This window comes from Myotis myotis, unplaced genomic scaffold (assembly GCF_014108235.1).
Source record: "Myotis myotis isolate mMyoMyo1 unplaced genomic scaffold, mMyoMyo1.p scaffold_m19_p_9, whole genome shotgun sequence".
NCBI classification, from domain to species: domain Eukaryota; kingdom Metazoa; phylum Chordata; class Mammalia; order Chiroptera; family Vespertilionidae; genus Myotis; species Myotis myotis.
In genome coordinates this window covers 53,376,167-53,399,139 of record NW_023416401.1, presented here as the reverse complement: position 1 = coordinate 53,399,139, position 22,973 = coordinate 53,376,167, and the positions used below count along the sequence as shown (strand labels likewise).

At 40.0% G+C, this 22,973-nt stretch overlaps 1 protein-coding gene across 5 annotated transcripts in view; it reads right to left on the bottom strand.

The window, feature by feature from the left end:
* The window catches only part of ATP8B1 (ATPase phospholipid transporting 8B1), a 109,239-nt gene that overhangs the window by 10,650 nt on the left and 75,616 nt on the right, over positions 1-22,973 (bottom strand). For all 5 annotated transcript variants that reach the window (XM_036321739.1, XM_036321738.1, XM_036321737.1 and 2 more), the window contains 10 exons: positions 21,783-21,991; positions 20,353-20,396; positions 19,569-19,725; positions 12,685-12,873; positions 10,458-10,570; positions 8,384-8,548; positions 7,544-7,655; positions 6,470-6,545; positions 3,511-3,643; positions 2,024-2,312 (listed from right to left, as the gene is read on the bottom strand). In XM_036321739.1, coding sequence (XP_036177632.1) covers positions 2,024-2,312; positions 3,511-3,643; positions 6,470-6,545; positions 7,544-7,655; positions 8,384-8,548; positions 10,458-10,570; positions 12,685-12,873; positions 19,569-19,725; positions 20,353-20,396; positions 21,783-21,991 — 1,487 coding nt within the window. The remainder of the gene's footprint in view (positions 1-2,023; positions 2,313-3,510; positions 3,644-6,469; positions 6,546-7,543; positions 7,656-8,383; positions 8,549-10,457; positions 10,571-12,684; positions 12,874-19,568; positions 19,726-20,352; positions 20,397-21,782; positions 21,992-22,973) is intronic.

The following is a 22,973-nucleotide window of genomic DNA, read 5'->3' as shown; positions in this document are numbered from 1 at the left end:
AGAGGGCAGCATATGAGAGTCCTAGGATCCTTGCTAGGGGAAGAAACACGGTGGGTTGCAATTTCCTCTGCTTCTACTGCACTTACTGCTAAACATGAAACCTGTTAGCCAATGGTCAGATTTTCTCTGACACTTAAATTTCACTCTACTTTTTTTATAAACAGCAAATATCCCCCTCACAACTGTATATTGTTCTTGATGCAGTTGAAAGAAATTAGTTTTCTGCAAAGTACAAAAAGGCACTAAAAATCCTTGGATAAAGCTACTGACTTCCAAGGAGACCTCAGAGTTTCCTTGATTTTTGTTGCAAATGGATGCTCCATAGGTTATATTAAAAGCACCTGCCACATAACAGCTTAATAAAATTGGTAAGACAATTTAAGAAAAACAAGTCTCTATAAGATCTATGTTGACTTCTGTGATCCCTTTGCTATCAGTTGGTGAACTCAGAGGAACAAAACATTTTCAAGTCTAAATTGCAAACCAGAGGGTAAATCTGTAAGGTAACCCTTCCCGCCTCTCCAAACATCTAGGAGTCTGCAGTATAACGGAATACAAATCATGTTTGAGTTTCTTGCTCTTTTTGGCACAGCTAGTTGAGTTACTGATATATAATGGAAGAGAAAGAGCTAGGTGCAGAGGAAATAGATCTAATTCAGAGCAAGAAATGCCATTTGCATGGTAGCACAAGCACATGCAAAACACAGTACAGAGGACTTAAACTGGTAGTGGTGAGAGACACATAATAAAAAAGCAAGAAGACGTACATCATACAGCTGACTCCTGTCGAAGAAGATAAAGTTGGAATACCCTTAGTATATGTCAAGGAGGAGAAGAGACTCTAAGAAAAGAAAGATAGATTCATGAGTCACAACACAGGCTGAATATAAAATCTAGTTATACATAATGCATTAAGATACCCAGCACAACAGGATGTGCATATACACATCTGTAATAATAAAAATGTAATATGCTAATTAGACTGGACGTCTTTCTGGATGAAGCCGGGGCTGCAAGGGAAGCCTGGGTCCCGCGTGCCTGCCAGCGGCTGGAGGAAAGCCCAGGTCCCGGGTGCCAGAGGGAAGCTGGTGCCGGCAGCTGGGGGAAGGAAGGCCTACTCTTGCATGAATTTTGTGCATCGGGCCTCTAGTGTAGTCATATAATTGCTCATCCTAATAACATCACAAAGCTGGAGGTGACATCAGAGATAATTTTCTTGTTTTCAGATGAGCATGTTGGCAGTAGGATGAGAAATATTCAAGTCTCCCTAGTTTGGGTATTTTCATTACAAGATCACCCTGAAGTAATATAGGGAGGGGAAAAAGGACCAGGATTCAGACATGTTGATGAGGTTTGGTTCCACATCCTCTAATACGCACACAACTGTGTTTCTCTGTATGAATCCTTTAATTTGTGGGAACCTAGGGTCCTCCAACAGCAGGAGGACCCTTGGCAGTATTTCAGGGAGGTCAAGAAGCCAGTGAGACCATTTTGGAGCTTTGCTTCAATGCCAAATGTGTTACTCTGAGCTCACTACAGGTCTCCCAATGGTGAAGTTCTAACAGATTTATCAAAGGCAAGAAGAAAGCTTAGGGGAGGGAGAATAATCTCAAAACAAATACCAGAAAGAGTTCAACAATGTATACCAAGCTTAGCAAAATTTTTAACAAAACTGACTAAATAGCAGGACTTTTAATAAGCCCCAAAGAAACATGGGAGAAGTTGAAGGAGAGGAAAAAAAATCCAAACACATAAAAGGAAACAAGGATAAATTCACCCATATGGAACTTGTCTTCTATTTGGCATTCTGCAAGGAGCATTGTCATGCCTGCTCTCTCCTACTCGATGGGCTGTAAACTACCTGAGGGCAGGGTCACAGGTGTAGCCATCCTGGTAGGTCACCTTTATTAAATATCTGCTTTAGGAAAGCCCGAGCAATAAGCTTGGAAAAAACTACCCTCAAATCTGTTCCTGCCATCAATTTAGTAATTCGGGTTGCATTGGCTGTCTGTGTAAGACTCACTTTTGATCATGTTTACATCATTGGCTCCGTCTCCAATCGCCAACGTGATGGCTTTCTTGTACCTCTTCACCAGGTCCACCACCATGGCCTTCTGCTTGGGGGTGACCCGGCAGCAGATGACCGCACTGCACTCGCAGGCCAGGTCAACAAAGTTCTTCTGCCTCTGTTCTTTTTTGGCTTCCAGCCTCCTTTTGCTTTGCGTCCGCATTCGTCTTTCTTCTTCTGTCCTTGGGAACTTCAGCTTCAGAATCTTACTTGTCTTGGTCTTTTTCTCTAGAAGAATTTCATTCTGTGAAATCACAAAGGGAAAGAATTACTACCATTTTAGTTTTTATATCAAGAGTCCCATTTCCTGCCCTGGCCAGGTAGCTCAGTTGGTTGGGCATTATCCCATGCACCAGAAGGTTGCCGATTTGATTCCGGTCAGGGTACATGCCTGGGCTGCAGGCTTGGTCCCTGTTAAGGGGCATGCAGGAGGTAGCCAATCGATGGTTCTCTCTCACATGGATGTTTCTCTCTCTCCCACTCTCTCTAAAAATCAATAAACTATTCTTACCAAAAAAAAAAAAAAAAAAGAGTCCCATTTCCCAAGGTTTTGATGATGGGAAAGGATAATTCTTGGCTTATGTCATTGATTACATTATTCTATTTTTTAAAATTCTACTATAAAAAATTAGGAAATAGAGATCAACCAAAGGACTTGTATGCATGCATATAAGCATAACCAATAGACATAAGACACTGGGGGGTAGGGGAGGCCAGGGGATTGTCAAGGGCGGGGGTGGGGGGGAATTTCTTGATATGAAAAAAAAGAAAAGAAAATATTACTAGCAAGCTTATTATAAAGGCTTAAGTAGAAAAATATAATTAACGCTTCCACAATCAATCTTCTGAAATACTTGGGATAAAACATATGTCTCAGTTATAATTATTTATCACTTTGAATTATACCTATGCTTTCTCAAAATATAAGCTTTTTGTTTCTTCATAGCTTGAAGAGAAAAGACAATTATTATCCCTCTATCGCCTTCAGATATTTTTGGTCTGGGCATGATATATAATCATCTGTGTGAATTTTAAGTGAACAGAGGGAGAAAATATTTTAAATGGGGGGGTAGGGGAGGCCAGGGGATTGTCAAGGGCGGGGGGGGGGGGGGGAAGGACACATATGTAATACCCTTTGTAATACTTTAAGCAATAAAACAACAAAAAAGAAAAAGAAAAAGAAAAAAAAATGTACAAAGAAGAAAATTTAAAATAACCATAACCATTGATTGATAAATCAGGTATAACCACTATTACCAGTTTGCTGTAATTCCTTTCATGTACCATAGAACATTAAGTTTCAAACTTGGGAAACTGCATTTTCATTTATTGGCTAAAAGATTTATGGGTTGGTAGTTAATATGGCAAACCACCTAAAATTGGTCCATAATGAAGTGCTTTAGTTTGAGCCAAAGGCACAGACACCCTAATGATATACGTACCAACCAAGAGCCAGTGATTATTAAGGCACGGTTTCCGCCGGGTGGAAAAAAAGGTTCCTGCACCTGGGGTACCAATTTTGCATATACTCCACCTTTATTCCTCTGGTTTTCTATTCTTGTGTTAAGAAGAGCACTGGGGGAAAGAAATTTAAGTGTTTAAAGTACAAGGCTGGAAACAGGCCCTTCACTGTGAGATAATTTTGGCATACTAATATAATTTCTTTTTAACATTTTGGTAAAAAACATAACATAAAATTTATCATTAACTATTTCTAAGTGTACAGTTCAATAGTGTTAAGTATATTCACATTGTTGTAGAACCAATATCCAGAATTTTTCATCTCTCAAAACTGAAACTCTATACCCATTAAACAACTCCCCAATCCTCCTTCCCCCAACCCCTGCTACTCACCACTCTATTTCTGTTTCTATAAATTTGACCACTCTAGATAACTCATATAAATGAAATCATACAGTATTTCTCATTTTGTGACTGGCTTATTTCACTTAACATAATGTCCTCAAGGTTCATCTATGTTGTAGCATTTGTCAGAATTTCCTTTCTTTTTTAAGGGTGAACAACATTTTGTGTATCCATTCATACAGTGATGGACATTTGGCTTGCTTCTACTCTTGGCAATTGCAAATAGTGCTGCTATAAATATGGGTGTGCAAATATTCTCTTTGAGTCCCTGCTTTTAGTTCTTTGGGATAATACCCAGAGGTGGGATTGCTGGATCATATGGTAACTTCATTTTTAATTTTTTTAAGGAACCATCCTACCATTTCCATAGTGACTGCACCATTTTACATTCCTACCAGCAGTGAACAAAGAGTCCCAATTGCTTCATATCCTTGCCCACACTCAATGTATATAATAGATATCCTAATGGTGTGAAGTGATATCTTATTGTTCTTTTAATTTGTATTTCCCTCATGATTAGTGATGTTGAACATATTTCATATGCTTGTTGGCCATTTTTATATCCTCTTTGGAGAAATGTCTATTCAAGTCCTTTGCCCATTTTTTAATGAGTGATATACAACCTAACTAAGTTTTAATTCCTCCACTATGGGGGCACCGTGTTCTTGGTGCTTCATTATTTGCCAAAAACAGCACAAGAAAGATACAATTGAAAATATATTCACAAAAACACAGAAGGAAGACAATCTTAATCTGAATTATAATACTGGGGTGAAACCTACTGTATTATGAATGAGGGCTGTTTGGCAGAAAGAAACTGATTTCCACATAAAGTCTGGTTTAGAGAAATGCTCAGTGCTTTCTATCAGCACATGATTGAGACGCCCACATATAGCACATTCATGTGATAGCAAAATGAGCACAGGATTTTGGAGTGGAAGAGACTGAAATTATCTTATCCAATCTCTTCATGTTACAAATAAGAAAATGAAGCATGGCAGAGATGATATGATTTGCCTGCAGCAGGTTGATGGGAAAACAGGAATGAAGACTCGGGTCTCCTAACTCTCAGCCCAGGGCTTTCCTCATTACACACACTGAGCCATTACTTTTCACCTTCAAGAACAGCTTTCTCAGCCTCGACACTATTGCAGTCTCAGGCCAGATCATTCTTCGTTGAATGTGGCTATTCATTGGACTGTAGGATGTTTCGAGCACCCCATTGTGATAACCTGACTCCAGACATTGCCAGATGTTCCATGGAAGGCAAACTTGCCTCCCACTGAGAACCACTGCACTAGGGGATTAGTTATCTACCCATTTTCCACATTAATTTAATTTTTATTTTCAAGTTGAAATAAGGAGTGATTCCTAAAAGGCTGGAAGAGAAAAATATGAAGTTACCCATTCAAACTATTCTATAGGATGGTGCATCTAGATTCTAGAAAGATGATTAATTTCTGTAAAGGTAAATTGAGCTAAGAACATGATCATAAAATCTGCTACTTGCATTCACTTTATCTTCTAATTTAGCTCAGAGCCCAACTTTCAACACTTTTAAAAAAGAGAACAGAAATATATTAAGTCTCCTATCTATAAGAAATAAACAAAACCATATGGTAATTTAGTCAGATTACTTGAAACCAAGAAACTACTTAAGTCTACATATTAGTATTTATTTGTCCATTGCTATTTTTCAAGACCTAAAAGCACAAAGAGGCATGATTTATATACCTCTATTCAAACAGAACTGATCTACTTAAGATTATAAGGCTTCTGGTTTTGTTTGTCTAATTTAGCAGTGTGCCTAATACACGGGAAGAACTCAGAAACTCTATCATCATCATTAGAAGGAAGACTAATGACAACCATCAACTCCCTCATCATCTTAACAGACTAGGCTGTATGTTAAGAGCTTAGTTAATTGGCCTTGAGGCATCGTAAGGAAAAGTCTTGAGGAATAAAAGGAACTAACTCTCAAGCCAGAGGCAAACACATCCTGATAACTGTGTACAGCACATGTGTAGCTTCATAACAAGTCAGGGCTTTTTCCTTATACATTTCCAGGTCCACTGCACTCTTATTTAGGGCCAATGAGATACTTCAACTTTGAACTATCAGGCCTGCCCAACTAGACAAGACTACAGATGTAACCAACCCAAAAATTTCCCTCCAGGCAGGGTTGTGGGGGCTTTCTTCTATTTTCCCTCGGAAAGGTACAATTCCTAGAAAAGACAATACATGAATGTAATTCACATTAATTTGTATCAGCAGACAAGTCCCGAGGACTTCTAAGGAATGGGGAACGATGGCCCCTGGAAGGGCAAATAAAGGCCCCAAGCTTCCCTACAACATAAGGCCCTGTGGTACAACCGTGGTAACGCGGAGCTGCCTGTTGTTCTTTTGCTTCATGTAAATAGAGGAAGCTGCCTGAAGTGACAATCTAGCTCCCATCTCCGTATCTGTGTCTTCTACACCTAGTCTTGTGTTTATAAAAACGAGACATTATTCGCATCCTGTAGGCTTGTTACTTACTTTATATCTTCCCCATAGCAGATAGTAGTTTCTTCAGTAAGAAGTTCACAGGCAAATCCTATATTTTCAGCAGTTTCTACAGCAGAAAAAAATGAAGTCAGATGTCATTCCTACTGATGAACTTAATAATCAACTTTATCTAGTAATAATGATTTTTTTCAATTAATAAAATAGGCAGATTCAATCAACTATGCTGTTTTTCCATAACAATGTATAGAAATCACAGTTTAAAAAAATCCCTCTTTCTGTGATAAAGTAAGTATAACTCAGTCTGGTTTGAAATCTTTTCAATAATAAAATGTGCTATAGCATCAAATACATTTATTAACTGATTATTTAATAAATCATTATTCACTGAAATCCTAAACACATTCGGTTCATGTGGTTTAATCATTCTGTTATGGGGGGTGAGGAGATAACCAGTTCCATCAACCTTCATTCACACAAGGCTCCTATGGAAGACTTTTTCCCCTTTTGTATCACCATCCATTGGTATTTTTTAAAGATTGGGACTGTGCTTCCCGGAGCCTAGCAGAGTGTGGGACCCACTGCTGTTGTAAATCAAAGCAAGAGAAATATCTGGTTTCCTGTGGAATGCTAGGGATTAAAGTATCAACCCCAACCAACTCTGTTCATTTCTAAATTTAAAATCTTCCCTTGTGTATGAAATTTTAATTATATTTTCAAGCAATAAAACAAGCAAGAAAATAATAGTTGTTCACTGTTTGTTATTCTAACCCATGCCAACAAATGGCAGTGCTGGGACGGACAGAAGGGACACGAAGGACGGCCACTCAGGACAGCAAGCCATGTCTGGCTGGAGAGATAAGACTGACCACAATCAGCAAGATTCAATCAGGAGCTCAAGTACAAGGAATAAATGAGGGAGTATGGGGAAGGACACAGGGTGGGCTGGGATAACAGAGAAAGGTTTCTTAGGGAAAGTGTTCATGTCCCAAAGAAAGGCCAGTGTTTGTGCAGGATGGAAAGTCTGAGAAGGTCATCTCAGGCACGGAAACAGGAACTCTGAATATTTGCGAGTAAACAGACATGCTTCCCTACACAATGAATTACCCTTTTTGTCTCCAGTAAGAACCCAGATCTTAATGTCTGCTTTTGCAAGTTTTGAAATGGTTTCTGGGACTCCGTCCTGTAGCTTGTCTTCAATAGCTGTAGCTCCCAATAGCTGCAATGAACATTAAAAACAACAACAATGAATTAGCAAATAAGCAATATGTTCTGTAATAACAATTTGCCAACCTGCATAGAGAAAAAGGGCTAATTATGTACCCTAGTCGGTTCTCTACTGGAGTGGATGGCTGGCATTAATAGGGAGGGTTGCTGTGTTTCACACCCCAAACCAAAATAACCAAAATAGTTTTTCCTAAAGTAATTGACCAAGTCAACAATGCAAGAACAAAATCAAGGACAATAAAAACACACTTTCATTCTGTATATGTTACTTTAAACAGACATAAGTCAATTCTTGCTAAAGGTCATTACTATTTGCTGGACATTTTCCATTAATCTAAACTGTACAGGCAGTGTTTAACTCTGAAAATTTAATTTACAAATGGTATTTTTTTCTTGCTTCAAGAGTTTGCAAAATAGAAATTATTTCAGTAATTCTCACTATGTACTAAGTATAGTCTGGCTTGTTACTGTGTAAAAATCATAATTTTAATAAGTGATATAATAATCAGAATAGAACCTGTTTTAATGCTTTCTGTTTCTCATAATGGCAACTTGTATTTTGCTTGCTGAGGAAAAAAACACTCAAATGACCTAATTTCATTGTACCAGTTTCAAATGCTGAAGTTAGAATTATCTTTCAAGAATGAAATCAAAACTTAATTAAAATTTCCAATTTTGTTTAGAATATCAAGGAGAAAAATTATTAAGGTTAAAACTCACAATTAAGTCTTTTTCAATCTCCTCATACACTTTATCCAGAGCTTCATCCCGGTTGGTTGAGGCCACACTGGCAGCCATGAACTTTTTATTCCATTCTTCAAATTCGTTTTCTTCAATTTCCTTGTAGCAAAGGCACAGGGTTCTAAGAGTCTCATTTGCAAAGACCTGTTTTATTTAGAAGACAACCATCCACACAAAGAATAGTTAACTTTGTGTAATTCAAGATCAAATTTGAAACCTTACTTAAAATAATACAATAAGAGAATTTAAAAAGAGACCATGAAAAAAATAATGGATTTGGACAAATACACTTTATAGAGGAGATTAAACAAATACTTTGTTTTTCCAAGTATCTGTAGGACCCTAAATTAGTTATTTATTTCTAGTTCCCAAATTATTAAAGGGAAATGTAAACCTTTCTTCTAAATAAAGTCACTAGAGTAAAACACACACACACACACAAAACCTTTTTCTTTTCATGACTAAGAAAATAACAGCCAAAGAAAGATGCCTTGTGGGTGTTAATGATGTTGTAAACACAGGACTGACAACTTTATAATCTGTTCCCACAAGCTGTGTTACAAGCCCAATCAACTATGTGCTCTCAAGTAAGTGTTATTACCTCAAACCAATTCTGAAATACACGAGCCACTGTTAAAGCTGCCATGAAACATTTTAATGAAAAGGAGTGTCTGAAAATGTAATCATAGAGAGCAGATTTAAGCTATTTTAAATGGTTTATATATGAGCAGTAAAAATGTTTCATTATTTCACGCTAACATGGGTCTAGCCAAGATGGCAGAACTGGTTCACCCAACTAAGTGTCTGCTTTCTAAGGTTCTTTGGAAGGTTCTGTATTTGTTTGATTAAATTTATATCCTCATGAGAAATAATTACCCACTGTAACTGCTTTCATAGCATATCTAATCTCCCCCCCTCTTATTTTTATTAATTTCAGAGAGGAAGGGAGAGGGAGAGAGAGATAGAAACATCAATGATGAGAGAGAATCATTGACTGGTTGCCTTCTGCATGTCCCCCACCGGGGATCGAGCCCACAACCCGGGCATGTGACCTGACTGGGAATCGAACCATGACCTCCTGGTTCATAGGTCGACACTCAACTACTGAGCCATGCCAGCCGGGCAACAGCATATTTAATCTTAAAATGTGACCCCAATTAGTAAACAACATATTCATCAGGCTTCTTTCTGAAGGATCCCTGGGTGGCTTTCAAACTGGACCAGACCCTTAAAGTAAAGGGAATAAACTACCCTTTATTAAGCATTTACTAAGTGCTGGGAACTGGGCAAGATACTTTCCCTTGTAACAACCCTCCATGATAGGAATTATCTTCTTCCTCTTTCACTCAACAATTCATCTGAGACATCAACCACCTTCCTTCCCCAAGGACATAAAACAAGTAAAGAGAAAGAATTGGAATACCAGGTCTGACGGAAATCCTCCATACTTCATTGCCATCCTTATATAGAATAAAAAATACATGAGGATTGGTAGGCAATTCCACAAGATAAATTTCCAGAAGCATTCTGAATAACTGCATTATCACTGGACTAAGTTCATAGTCCTCTTAGATAACAAGTTTGAAGGAATGAGAACCAAACCGATTCCCTAACCAAGGTATCAGAACTCAGTTATCCAACACATGGCTCTGTCATGCTTTGTCACACATGAATGCTTTCTTCCCTTCGGTATATACGAGGAGGCTGGTGGAGTTCTTAGGATCCACACAGATATTAAGACTACAGCTCAGTGTGGTTGCGCAGCTTGTTCAAGGCCACTGGAAGAGAGCCCAGTCACTCCTGTGGGCCAATCTTGCCATTCCTGCTGACCTGAATATTGGGAAAGGGCATGGTCCATGGTCATTTCCAGGAAGTCAGCAGCAGGGGCAGAACGAGAGCCACCAAATGTTCCTACTTTGGTGTTCTTTCCACTCAACCACACCAAGACTAGGGAAGGATCAACAGTTAACATACAGCTTTCACTTGCGCTTAAGAAACAGTAGCAGAGAGTGAGTTTGGAACCTGTGGCATAAAGAGCGAAGGTGAGACTTACATCCAGGGCATCCTGTGTCTCCTGTTTGGTAGGATTCATTCGATGTAACCGCTCGTAAATCACCGTGTCAGCACCTTTACAGTAAAGCCTGATACTGCCTTCAGGGGTTCTTACTAGCAGCGAGGAAAGGAAAAGCAAAGAATAAAGTTAGGTTTGATTTCTTAATAGAAAACTACATTGATAAAGTTAATTTAACTATCACTTTGCTAATAATGCACTATTAGTTTAAACTCATCAATGTACCTGGAAAAATGTTGCTCTCAACAAAGTGGGTAAACCACTACCTACATAGAATGTACTAGTGAAGTAAATATGAAAAGATTTCTTTGGCCACTTAGCTTTCCATATCCTTATTCTTTCAGCAAATACTTACTGACTCCATGCCCTGTGCTAGTTTCTTCCATAGAAGCTTCTTTGTCCATGCTAACCAATAGGACTCTTTCTTGCCTGTAAATTCTTATTGCCTTTTATACTCAGACCATGACATGACTCCTCATAACCTTTTTTTTGTTGTCAATCCTCATCCAAGGATATTTTTTTCCATTGATTTTTAGGGTGGAAGAGAGAAAAGGAGGGGAAAGAGAGAAAGAAAGAGAGAGAGAGAAACATCGATGTGAGAGAGAAACATTGATTGGTTGCCTCCTGCATACACCCCAAACAGACTGGGGATCAAACCTGTAACACAAGTACGTGCCCTTTGACTGGGAATCGAACCTGGGACCCTTCAATGTGTGAGTCGATGCTCTAACCACTTAGCATACCAGCTAGGGCTGTGACTATTTAAAAAAAAATTTAAATCTATGCAGTAATTTAACTATAGAATGTGCCTCACAGTTAACTAGATTTTAAGTTCTCCAAGGTAGATGCCAAGCATGTTAATCAGCCCAAATCAGTGCTAGCCACACAGGAAGTACTCAGCAACATATGCCTAGACAGAGTTCAGTAGGCAGTTCTGTGTCTTTTCTTGGTTGCAAATTCAGTCTCATAATGGAGAAATCTTGTGGCACCACTTTACAGAGTGATCGAAAGCTAACATCACCAATAACTATGTGCCTTCTGATATGATATGCCGGGAAGGACACAGCATCATCTATATGTTCATCCTACCAACTATGCGTAAGCTGAATCCAATCATGGGGGAACATCGGACAAACCCAAATTGAGGGGCTTTCTACAAATAACGAGCCTGTACTTTTCAAAACTGGCAGTGTAGGAAAGATAAAAAAAAAAAAAAGGGTGAGCAACTGTTCTAGGTGAAAGGAAACCAGAGTAACAATCACCTAACGTAATGCGTGATCTTGGGTTGGATCTTGAATACAAAAGACAGAAAGACAAAAGAAAGGAAGGAAGAAAGGGAGGGAGGAAAAAGGGGATAAGGGTGATGGAATGAGGAACATTTCTGGTAAAATTTGAAAACATTCCATAGATTAGATAATAACATGGTATTACATGAAATTTTCTGATTCTTATCACTATATATGAGTGACTGTTCTTGTCCTTAGGAGATACCTACCTAAGTATTTAGGGGAAAAGGCATTAGAGCTGCAATTTGCTCTCAAATGGTTCAGAAAACAAGAACCTCTGTAAAATGCAAACGACAGGGGAAATGTGGCCCATGCCAGCAGTTGGTGAATATGGAAGAGCATAAAGGAGTTCTTCAACTATTCCTACAATTTTCCTATAAGTTTAAAATTATTTCAAATTATGGCTTAAAAAATTCCACTATTAGAAAGCAAGCTTCATCTCCATTTGACAGCCTATTGTAATGCGCCTGGACTGGAGGTACGATTTTTTTATTCCTAAGCACATCCTTGCTGTATGTACTCAGAACTCCTCTCCCGCTGAGTTCTTCCTCCTCTGACACCAAGTGCAGACCACAGGGGTTTGGAGAGGCTCACACGGTAAAAGCACATGTGGGCCATGCTGCCAGCTGTGCAGCTGCCACCCTGAGCACGCTGCATCTGCCACCCCAGACTTAGCAGCTGCCAGCCCGCATCGTCAAAGAGTGTCAATCAACACTTGCAAGATTCAGATCTCCTGCATTGTCTCTTGGGCAATGGACATCAGCAGAATGAAGGAAAAACACTGGCTTCAGTAAGTCTGCGGAAATCTTCCAGGAGCCTAGTCGTTCATTCCTTGGCTGCTTTCTCCTGATGTCCTAAAGAAAATGTGTGACAGGCAGCATCTGAATGAGAGACTCACAGACATACCCTTGAGAGAGACCTACCAATTATAGACATCCGCTTCCGGTCACTGTTGAAGTCTAAAATGGCAAGAACCGTGTAGGTCCTCTCGGTGCCCATCTCACTGATGGTGATGGTGTTCTGGGTCCGGGCGAGGAAGGCAAAGCCAAAGTCTCTGGCGGCGCTTACCAGAGCGCCCTCGTCAGGAGAAGCTGCCTGGTAGTTGAGCTGACCTAACAGAGGAGCAGGGAGAAAACCAGACAAGCCTTAAGACCCAACGCAGAGCTTACCCCCAACAGTTCACCCTGAGGTGTACTATGTGGGGGTGAGGATGAGCTGCAGAGCCCAACATTCCCCAAGAAAGGAGTGTGACAATATTAACTTTCACGGTTTATTTCTAACTATAAACAGTAACTTAAACTAGAAGTTTAAAAAAATTGGCCAAGAATAGGAAAAATATTCCCATCATCCACTTAAATTAGAGGAAAAACAGCACTGACATTTTGTTACAATTCTTTCCAGTTCTTTTGAAAAAGCCTATAGCTTTTCTTTCTTTTTGTTTTATTATTACTATTATTATATTTTTTAAAATCTTTATTGTTGAAAATATTACATTTGTCCCCTTTTTTCCATCGACCCCCTCCAACTCACCCCAGCCCCCCACCCCAGGCCCTCACCACCCCACTGTCTGAGTCCATGGGTTATGCATATACGCATACAAGGTGAAAATGCCGATTTCTGTAATAGCTTCTATCATTCTGAATATGCACTTATATCCTGAATATTTTAACATTATATTTGAGTATGTTACCATAGCTTTAAAAATTTGCTCTAAACATGATTTTAGTGAAAGTTAACATGTCACCATATTCTTATTTCAGGTACTTAGTTTACTTTCAAAATTTTTTCTTCTCAAAAATAACACTGCAATAACCTTTTGTATGTATGTATAAAACCTCTGGCTTTATATTCTAACTGAGCCACACTTAGTATTTCTTAGCAAAATACTGAGCTAGAAAATATTGATAATTTTTAAGCCTATTAGTATATATGACTCATCTGTTTTCCAAAGAGTTGTTCACATGTATCTGCCCCTCTAGAAGAGTGTATTTATTTCACTTTAGCTATACTCTCATATTAAAAAAAAACACACACACAAAACCTCACAATTCACCAATATTTTTAGTATCTTTATGTTTTAAAAGTTACATTATGGAGCCCTGGCCGCTGAGGCTCAGTTGGCTGAAACATCGTCTAGTACACTGAAACGTTGTGGGCTCGATCCCCAGTCGCGGCACATATGGAAGGCAGCCGATCTATGTTCTCTCTCACACTGATATTTCTTTCTCTCTCCCTCCCTCAAATCAATAAGCAAATCCTTGGGTGAGGATTTTTTTTAAGTTACATAATGGAAAACTGCCTTATAGTCACAATACAGTTCAGTAATAGAAGTCAGTCTCCCCATGTGGAGTGACAGAAGCCAGCTGTGCAAGTGCGTACTCTCTGGCCCCGTGTACACAGACCACAAAGCTGACCAGGCCAACCTGTGCTATTCAGAGTCAGGACAGCAGTTACCCTTGGAGGGGCAATGACCGGAAGGGAACACAAAAGGAACTTCTAGGGGAGTGATAACATTCTGTTTTTGAAAATCTTGAGTATTTGTGACAAAAGAGTATTCAGTTTGTGAAATTTCATTGGGCTATACATGCTTGTCTCTGTATACATGTTGCACTTAAGTAAAAAGTTAAAAAAAAAAAAACCTCCACGACTCTGCCTATCCAAGAATTTCTACTCTATTTTTTTTTCTTTGAATTTATTGGGGTGACATTGGTTAATAAAATTACACAGGTTTCAGGTGTACAATTCTATAACATATCATCTGTATATTATATTGTGTGTTCACCACCAGAGTCAAGCCTCCTTCCATCGCCATTTCCCACCCTCAATACCCTCTTCACCTGCCTCCACCCCCTATTTTTCTACTCGAGTTCTTCTGCCTCAAAGCAGGAAAAAAGTATTTCTGTGGTCTGAAGAATTTTACAGAAAAAGGCATTTGGTCTTCCACCAAGGTTTGCCGAGGATGCAAGCCATGGGTGGATGGGCAGCGTTCCCCACCGTCAGTCCACGTGGAAGGGAAGGAGGCTGGGGCTTGAAAAGCTGGAGGTAGAGTTGAACACCTCTTCCCTCCCTCCTTCCATCACAATGCTGCACAGATGGTTCCCTCTAATTAAGTCAGTATTAATCACTGCCCAATTAGTAATTAAAATGACACTTTAGGTTCTCTCCCTCTCTATTTGTTCACCCAGAAAGTCATACAGCAGGAGTGACGAATGGCACTTACTAAATCCAGCCATTCTACAAACATACACACACGCCAGAGGGCATATTTAACCAGAGCTAAACAAGCAGCAGTGAGAACACAGCACCGCCCCCCGCCTCCTCCACCAAGCATAGCAGGAACGAGATATGAATATTGCATCATATGGATGGCAAACTTATTTCCAACAGAGGAAAGAAACACAATGATAAAAGGTGGTAAAGTTCCCAAGAGTAAGAATCATATCTGGAGCAAACACTGATATTTTTATCATTAAAGAGAACCCTTCCATTTTGTTCTAGCAATGGAACCACAGAATTACAGACTAAGAGAGGGAAGAACTTCAGAGACCTGGTCCAAATTCCAATTTTATGTTTGCAGGAAGCAACCAGGACTAAAAAATGATCCTTTGAAACCATTTCTGAAAACTATTTACTGGACACTCAGAGTCAACCAGAAAGAACTTTTCTTCCTTTTTTAAAAAAAAATGTTTTTATTGATTTCAGAGAGGAAGGGAGAGGGAGAGAGAGAGAGTTAGAAACATCAATTATGAGAGAGAATCATTGATCGGGTGCCTCCTGCATGCCCCCCACTTGGGATTGAGCCTGCAACCTGGGCATGTACCCTGACCAGGAATCCAATTGTAAGAACTTTTCTTTTAAAGATGCAACTAATGGAAATAAAAAAATGCTCACACTACACAAATCCTATTTCTCATGACACCAATTTCATAGCTTCCTCCGGTTAGTAACAGCACTCCCAGTATTCTGGTCACCAGCCTTGAAACCAGTCACCTTTCAGATGACTCTTTCCCCTCAATCATACCTCTCTCTTCAAATCACTTGTCAAGTGTCCCCCACTGTCATGGCTTTCTCATCTTTCTCAAAGCCCCACACTAATCCAGGCCTTCAACTTGTGTTTTAGGACCTAAAACATAGCTGTCAAATCCTGGTGCACCCCAACTTAAAGACTTTCGGGTAAGGAAAGGCCTCCAATTCTTTCACTCTCTGCTCTTATGTGGCCTCTGAGGGAGGCAGGAATCTAAGATGGTCGCAAGGTTCCATACACCTTCTTCCAATGATTTAAGCCAGTGGTCAGCAAACTCCTTAGTCAACAGAGCCAAATATCAACAGTACTTCTTCAAAATAGACCCGCCCAGGCCGAAAACCGACTTCTGCGCATGGGCCACGAAGTTTCAATCGCACTGTATGCGTGCCCGCACGTATTTTGTGGAAGAGCCACACTCAAGGAGCCAAAGAGCCATATGTGGCTCGCGAGATGCAGTTTGCTGACCACGGATTTAAGCAAACACTAATGTAAGTACTGCTGGGAAGGGATTTTGCAGTTATAATTAAGATAAAATCAGTTGACCTCAAGATAGGAAGACTATCTGGGTATTCCCAACCCAATGAGGTAAATCATTACAAGTGACAGGGCACCTGGCCAATGTGGCTCAGTTGGTTGGAGTGTTGTCACATATACCAAAAGGTTTCGGGTTTGGTTCCTGGTCAGGGCACATACCCAGGTTGCAGGTTCCATTCCTGGCTGGGCACGTGTGGAAGGCAACTGATAAATGTTTCTCTCTCTCTCTCTCTCTCTCTCTCTCTCTCTCTCTCTCTCTCTCTCATCATTAAAAAAATAAACTACAGCTTTTCTTAGTGAGAGAGCTTCAAAGCATAAAGGGGTTTGATGGAAGGGAGATACTTCACTGCTGGCTTTGAAGATGGGGGCAGGGAGACCTCTAGGAGCAGAGAGCAGCACTGAGAGCCAGCAAGGAAATGGAAACCTCAGTCCTACAACCACAAGAACTGAATTCTGCCACAAGCTCACCTCTTCTAACCTCCTACACTTGGAAATCCAACTTGTCTCCATTCTCAGTAACTAGAGCAAATGCCTGTCACATACAGCTTGGAAGAGGACACTGAGCTCCAGATGAGAACATGGCCTGACCTGATTTTAATGAGATCCTGAGCAGAACACCCAGTTCTGCCATGCCCAGATTTCTCACCTAAAGAACTGTGAGCTAACGAGTTGAGCTAAGGCAATTTGCTACATAGCAATAAAAAAACCAATGCAGCCTCTCCACACTTCAATTCTGTTGTGCCCCACATGTGTTCAACACTAGGGCCACACAAACTCTGCTGAACTAGTCAGATATTGTGGTAACATATATGTAAGGGTTTCCTCCTTCCTCTTGTTGATGTTATGTATAATAAAGGCTAACCAATCTCTATTATTCTTATAAAAGAGATAAAACAGCAGCAAAAGACCAAAGACACACCAGCATAGTGAAATTCAAAAGAGGACTCAACTAGAATAATGAGTAGGTGCTCAGGCAGTTCCCTATACTTTCTGGGTCTGAATTTCCTTCCCTATAAAATTTGGAGGAGTGCCCTCAAGATCCCTTCCAAGGGAACCTTTCAAGGTATCAATGCCAAACTAATTATTCTTTTAATCTTCTGGAAATCCAACTTGTCTCCATGCTCAGTGGCTAGAGCATTTGCCTATCATCTACTGTGTGAGGAAGGATTCCTCAGGATGCAAAACACTCTGCCTTAGCAGAAAGTGGGACAGAGCTGCACAGTGTTAGGTGGGAAGAAACTTTGAACTCCTGCCTTCTTCCTGCAACACAGAGGAAGCTGGTGCTCAGACAGAGACCCTCTCTGTACTAAGTGTTATGACAGGAACCCAAACTGGGAAGGCCCATCTCCAGCGCACAGTCTAGGACTCTTCCCATTATATCCCGGAGGGAGGGAAAGGAGGAGAGGAGAAGAAAATAGAGAAGTAAGATTAATGCATAGTTGCCTAAGTTGGCTGGTTGGCGCTGAAAATGACACCACCACGCACGCAAAAAAAACAAAAACAAAAAACAACAACAACAATCCTCAGAGAACCAAGCTGCTTAACAATATCATACTTGATCCCCATTATAGGAGTGAAATGTGCTTGGCTAGTCAAATAGACTTTGACCTCTGCTTCGGTCACCGGATGTCATCCCTCTTTATCTACCCCACTTTGCCTGCTAATAGCCCTTTCCATGAATCTACCCCAATATGAATTCTACTGTTATCTCTTTTTATTGCCTTATTAGATTCATCCTTGGAGAATGGGTTCCTTAGAAACTTACTGAAAGATACTACAAATGGCTTCTATACATTTAGTCTTTAATGCATAGTCCTTCTCTGGAGTTTTAATACCTGCTACATATGACACCCCAGGGCCGGAAAACAGAAAGGGACCTTCCTATGCTGTGCTGATGAAAAGTGGAGAGTTGACAGGCAGACATGCCAAAGGGTTCCTTTTGCTCTTTCTATAAGGTACATGTCTTTCCAGATAATTTGTCATACATTCACGTGTGAGAAAACGACTAGTTTTCTTAGACTCTGGACAAATTTGCTGAAACAAAGCTGGCACAAGCTGCATTTCATGCATTTGAGAATTCTGCAAAGGATTTATAATTTATGTTTAATATTACAGGGATCTTTCTGAACTTTTTACCGGAAGTGAAAATCTTGGGTCCTGATTAATTCTAATACCAGTATTACTATCAGCAATAAAATTAACCAGTAAAGTTTTAAGATTTCTTTGCAGTAATTTTTGTTCTTAGAATAGATTCCATTAAGGATATACAGATGGAATATTATAGTCAACATTCACTTGGAATACTTTTTTCTTCTGTATGGATCTTACCCATACGAAGTAGAAACAGGCCTTTTAATTAAAAAATGTAAACACAAGCAGTGTTAAGAAATTGTGTTTAGACTCTTAGACACTATTTAACTGTTTTTATAACTACATTTGCAACAATTCTGTAGGTAAATATCTTTAAGTATATGTTTGAATTCTTAATGTAGACAAAAAAAAGCTGTTGCTTCTTCAATTTAGTGCATAAAAAACAAAAATTGCTTAAATATTTTGGGGGAGCACAGGATACATTTTTCTTTTGTTACTATACAATAGTAACATATAATCATCATACAAAAATAAAAGACTACAGAAAATAAAAGTAAAAAAAAAAAAAAAAAGAAGAAGAAGGACTTCTGCAAAGGAGCTTATAAGTCAGCTTTGCTTGTTCCCGGGCAAATGCACATTCATTTTGCTCCTTCAAATGAGAAACAGGCACCTTAGGAGGGGCTCTGACTGGTATTATGTTTCAAACCCTAAACATATCCGAATCTAGAAAAGTCTGTCTCTGAAATTATCGTGTAGAAAAGATCGTCCATGTTTAAAGTCCACTTATGATCCAGATAAGATTTGACTCTTCATTCTCAATAAACCATGTAAGTAGTAATACAGCTAGAAGGATTTTGATCCTCCTATTATAATTCAAGAGTCAACCATTTCTTCCAGTGATGAGATTTCATTTACAAAGTGATAAGCACATCTGGAGCTACAGCTGTGGAGAAGATGCCAGTTCTCAGAGGCCGTGACCTTTTTCATGCTGTGCTACCCCATCTACCATCTAGTGGCAGGCGCCCCTGAGTGCTCACTGCTCGAGTGTGAGACAAACTTCTCAAACTGCTTCATACACATTTGAGTCCCAAAAGCACGAGTTACCTGTAAACTAAAAAAACTGGTCTTTAATATCTGAGGTGCAAAGAAAACACCTACCATCAATTCTATCCACCATGACAGTGTGGCAGATTGCAAGCAGGAAGAAGAATTGTCGCACTTCCGGCTCCTTCCCTGACTGGATTTGCTCGATGAGATAATGGTCATAAAAGGCGAGCTTCCCATCTGCATATGTGTTCCAGCTAAAATCAACTTGCTAGAAGAAAGAAGTGGAACAGGAAAAGAAAATGTGATTTAAAAAAAACACACAATTTGGGCTTAGCAAATGATATGAACTTTTATTTGAAGCTAAGTCTTTATGCAAAAATCACTGTAGGATTTCAACACATTCTTAACTGTCAAAAGTTCACACCTGTCTTAAAGCTAAAAGATACCTTGTGGGTTGGAACTATGGCTCCCAAAAGCTATGTTGAAGTCATAGCCCTTGCTACCTGGGAATGACCTTATTTGGAAAGAAGGTCTTCGAGGATGTAATCTAGTTAAAATGAGGTTATATTGAGTTATGGTGGGCCCAATCCAAAGGAGGGACATTGGGACACACACGGGGGAACACCGTTTGATGACAGAGGCAGACATCTGCAACCCAAGGAAGACCAGGGATTGTAGGCAACCATCAGAAGGTGGAAGAGGCAAGGAAGGGCTCTTCCCTAGAGCCTTCTGAGGGAGTGTGGCCATGTGGACACCTTGATTTCAGATTTCTGGCCTCCAGAGCAGTGAGAGAAGACATTGCTGTTGTTGTAAGCTATCCATTTTGTGGTATTTGTTACAGCAGCCCCAGGAATGAATTCACACCACCACCGATTCCTTAAGTTAAAGGACTCACCTCTATTTTGCTATGATTGTGTTGAGAAGCATCCCGATGGTCTCCTGAAAAGCAAACAGAACAAAACCAGCTGAGTCTCCGCCTGTGTCCAGAGTTCCCTCTTCACCTTGCTTTGGGTCTATATTGGTGGTGGTTCTATGGGTCTCATAGCCTGTTTCTGGACAAACCTTGAGTCAAAAATGGTTTTTATTTATATTTTTCAAGAATTGTAAAAAACAAACAAAATATAACAAAGAAGAATATTTGATATAGTCTGCATGTGGCCTGCAAAGGCTAAGGTATCTCCTATCTGGCTCTTTATAGGAAAAGTTTGATCACTCCTGGAAGTTCAAACAGGGTGCCTGTGTCCTCTACACTGCAATGTCCTCTGGGCCCAGACCATGTCCTTTGAAGTTCTTTACCTCCCCCCGCTCAGAAGGCACTGTCAGTGGGCACACGAGAATCACTTCTTAGCCCCCCACCCCGCCCCCGTGTCCCAACTTTGTTATGGATGCTCGTTAGTAAGAACACATTTCCAGTATAAAATTTTCTACAAGTGGAAAGCATACAGTGTTCTTAAAGCTTTTTTTTTTTTTAAAAACTGTATTAAATAAAAGAGCACTCTAATTGAATATAGTATTAGCCTTAATATTTTTATAAGTATACAGCACATTTCAAAATATTAAAATGGAAATCAACTTAAAAATAATTGTGGTGAAATACGGTACACATAACATAAAATTTACCATTTTAACCATTGTTAAATGTACAGTTTGGGAGTATTACGTGGTAAACACACTGTTGTGCAACCATCACCACCGTCCATCTGCATAGCTCTTCATCTGGTAAAACTTAAAGTCAGTTCTCATTGAATAATAACTCCCTCTCCCCGGCAACCACCATTCAACTTTTTGTCTCTAGAAATTTGACTACTCTAGATAAGATACCGCATATAAGTGGAATCATACAGTATTTGTTCTTTCGTGACTGGCTCCTTTCACTGAGTATAATGTCCTCAAGGTTCATCCATATTGAAGCATGCGTCAGAATTTCTTCCTTTTTAAAACTAAATATTCCATTGTGTATATATAGCACTCTTTATCTTTTCATCCATCAACTGACACTGGGGTTACTTCCATGCTTTAACTATTGAATAATGATCCCATGAATATCGGTGTGCAAATATCTCTCTGCATCAATCCCTGCTTTCGATTCTTTTGGGTATATATCCAGAAGTGGGATTGCTGGGTCACATGGCAATTTTGAGTTTAATTTCTTGAGGGATGTGTGCCTATTTCTGACTGCTGACCTCGCCCACCATGTGTTCCCGATGCCACCAATGCTCTGGCTTCAGGATTCAGCCTAGGATGAGCACCGGGCTCTGCATTGGGAGGGCACTAGCAACGCTGGGAAGGCAGGCTCTCAGGGGCTGAGGAACGGCTTCCACTCACCATATATTTTTCCATTGATGCAGCACTTTTTAAAGGTCATGATATTTTGTGTGAGAGTCCCTGTTTTATCAGAGAAAATGTAATGGATCTGCCCAAGCTGCTCATTCAGCGTAGTGGTTCTTGCCTTTGCAGGCGTGTCCTTCTCAAAGTAGTACATCTGCAGGTCCCAGTTTATGAAGTAGCTCTGTCCAAGACGGATCACTTCCACACTAGGAAGACAGAAGATTACTTTCAATAGAATTCTCAGACACGAGTTGGCAGATGGTGGATTTTATCCTCACTTGTACGTACAGGAGTGAGCTGCTTACCTACAGAGACACAAGCCAGGCAGTAGCCCATGTGCCCAGCTTCTGGGTTCTCCTGACCAAACATACCTTTCTCTAGGTTTAGGGCCAAAGTGCCCTTCTCATTCCCACTCACTCCTGAGCATATCCAGCCATGGCCACAGTGCCCCATGTTCCAACACAACCCAGTGGGGCGGGTGACATGGTGGCATGCAGAGGGCACCATGTGGCTATTCTCACTCTCTTTACTCTCATTCTCTACTGTACTTGGGCACAACTGGAATGGCCATGTTTACCATTACCCCAATTCTAGAGCAAGTTCACCAAAGTTACAGACCCAACACTCTCTCCAGAAGGGAAAAGGGCTCTTGGCAAATAACTCCTAAACTGTGATTCCACACTCTGAAAAAGCACAGTTTTCCCCTAAATTCTTATAGGGCTATTGAATGTCCAAAATAAGATATTCTAAGAGGGTCATCTCAATTCTAAAACCCTAAATGATTACATATATCCAGTTATAAGGAAACTGTTTACATATCCAGCAAATGTTAAGTGGGCAAATATGCCTTATAAAAGTTCAACAGATGGAAGGATAACTCCCTTCCTTCTTCCATATATGCTTCCTGAGTGCCTGCTCTGACCAGACACCATTCTAGGGACAGGGGACACATTAGTAAATAAAGCAGACAAACCCCCCACTCTCAAGGAGGTTACCTTCTACTGGAATCAGATAAATAAAAAGACAAGTAAACACATATCAGGTGGTGAAATTTCTCTGGAGAAAAATCAAAGCAGAGTGAGGGGAGATGGAGACCAACAGGAAACAGAAGCGACATTTAAGATAGAGTGGGTGGAAAGGCCAAGTGATCATATGTGATAAGAGAGCAGAGACCTGAAGGAAACGAAA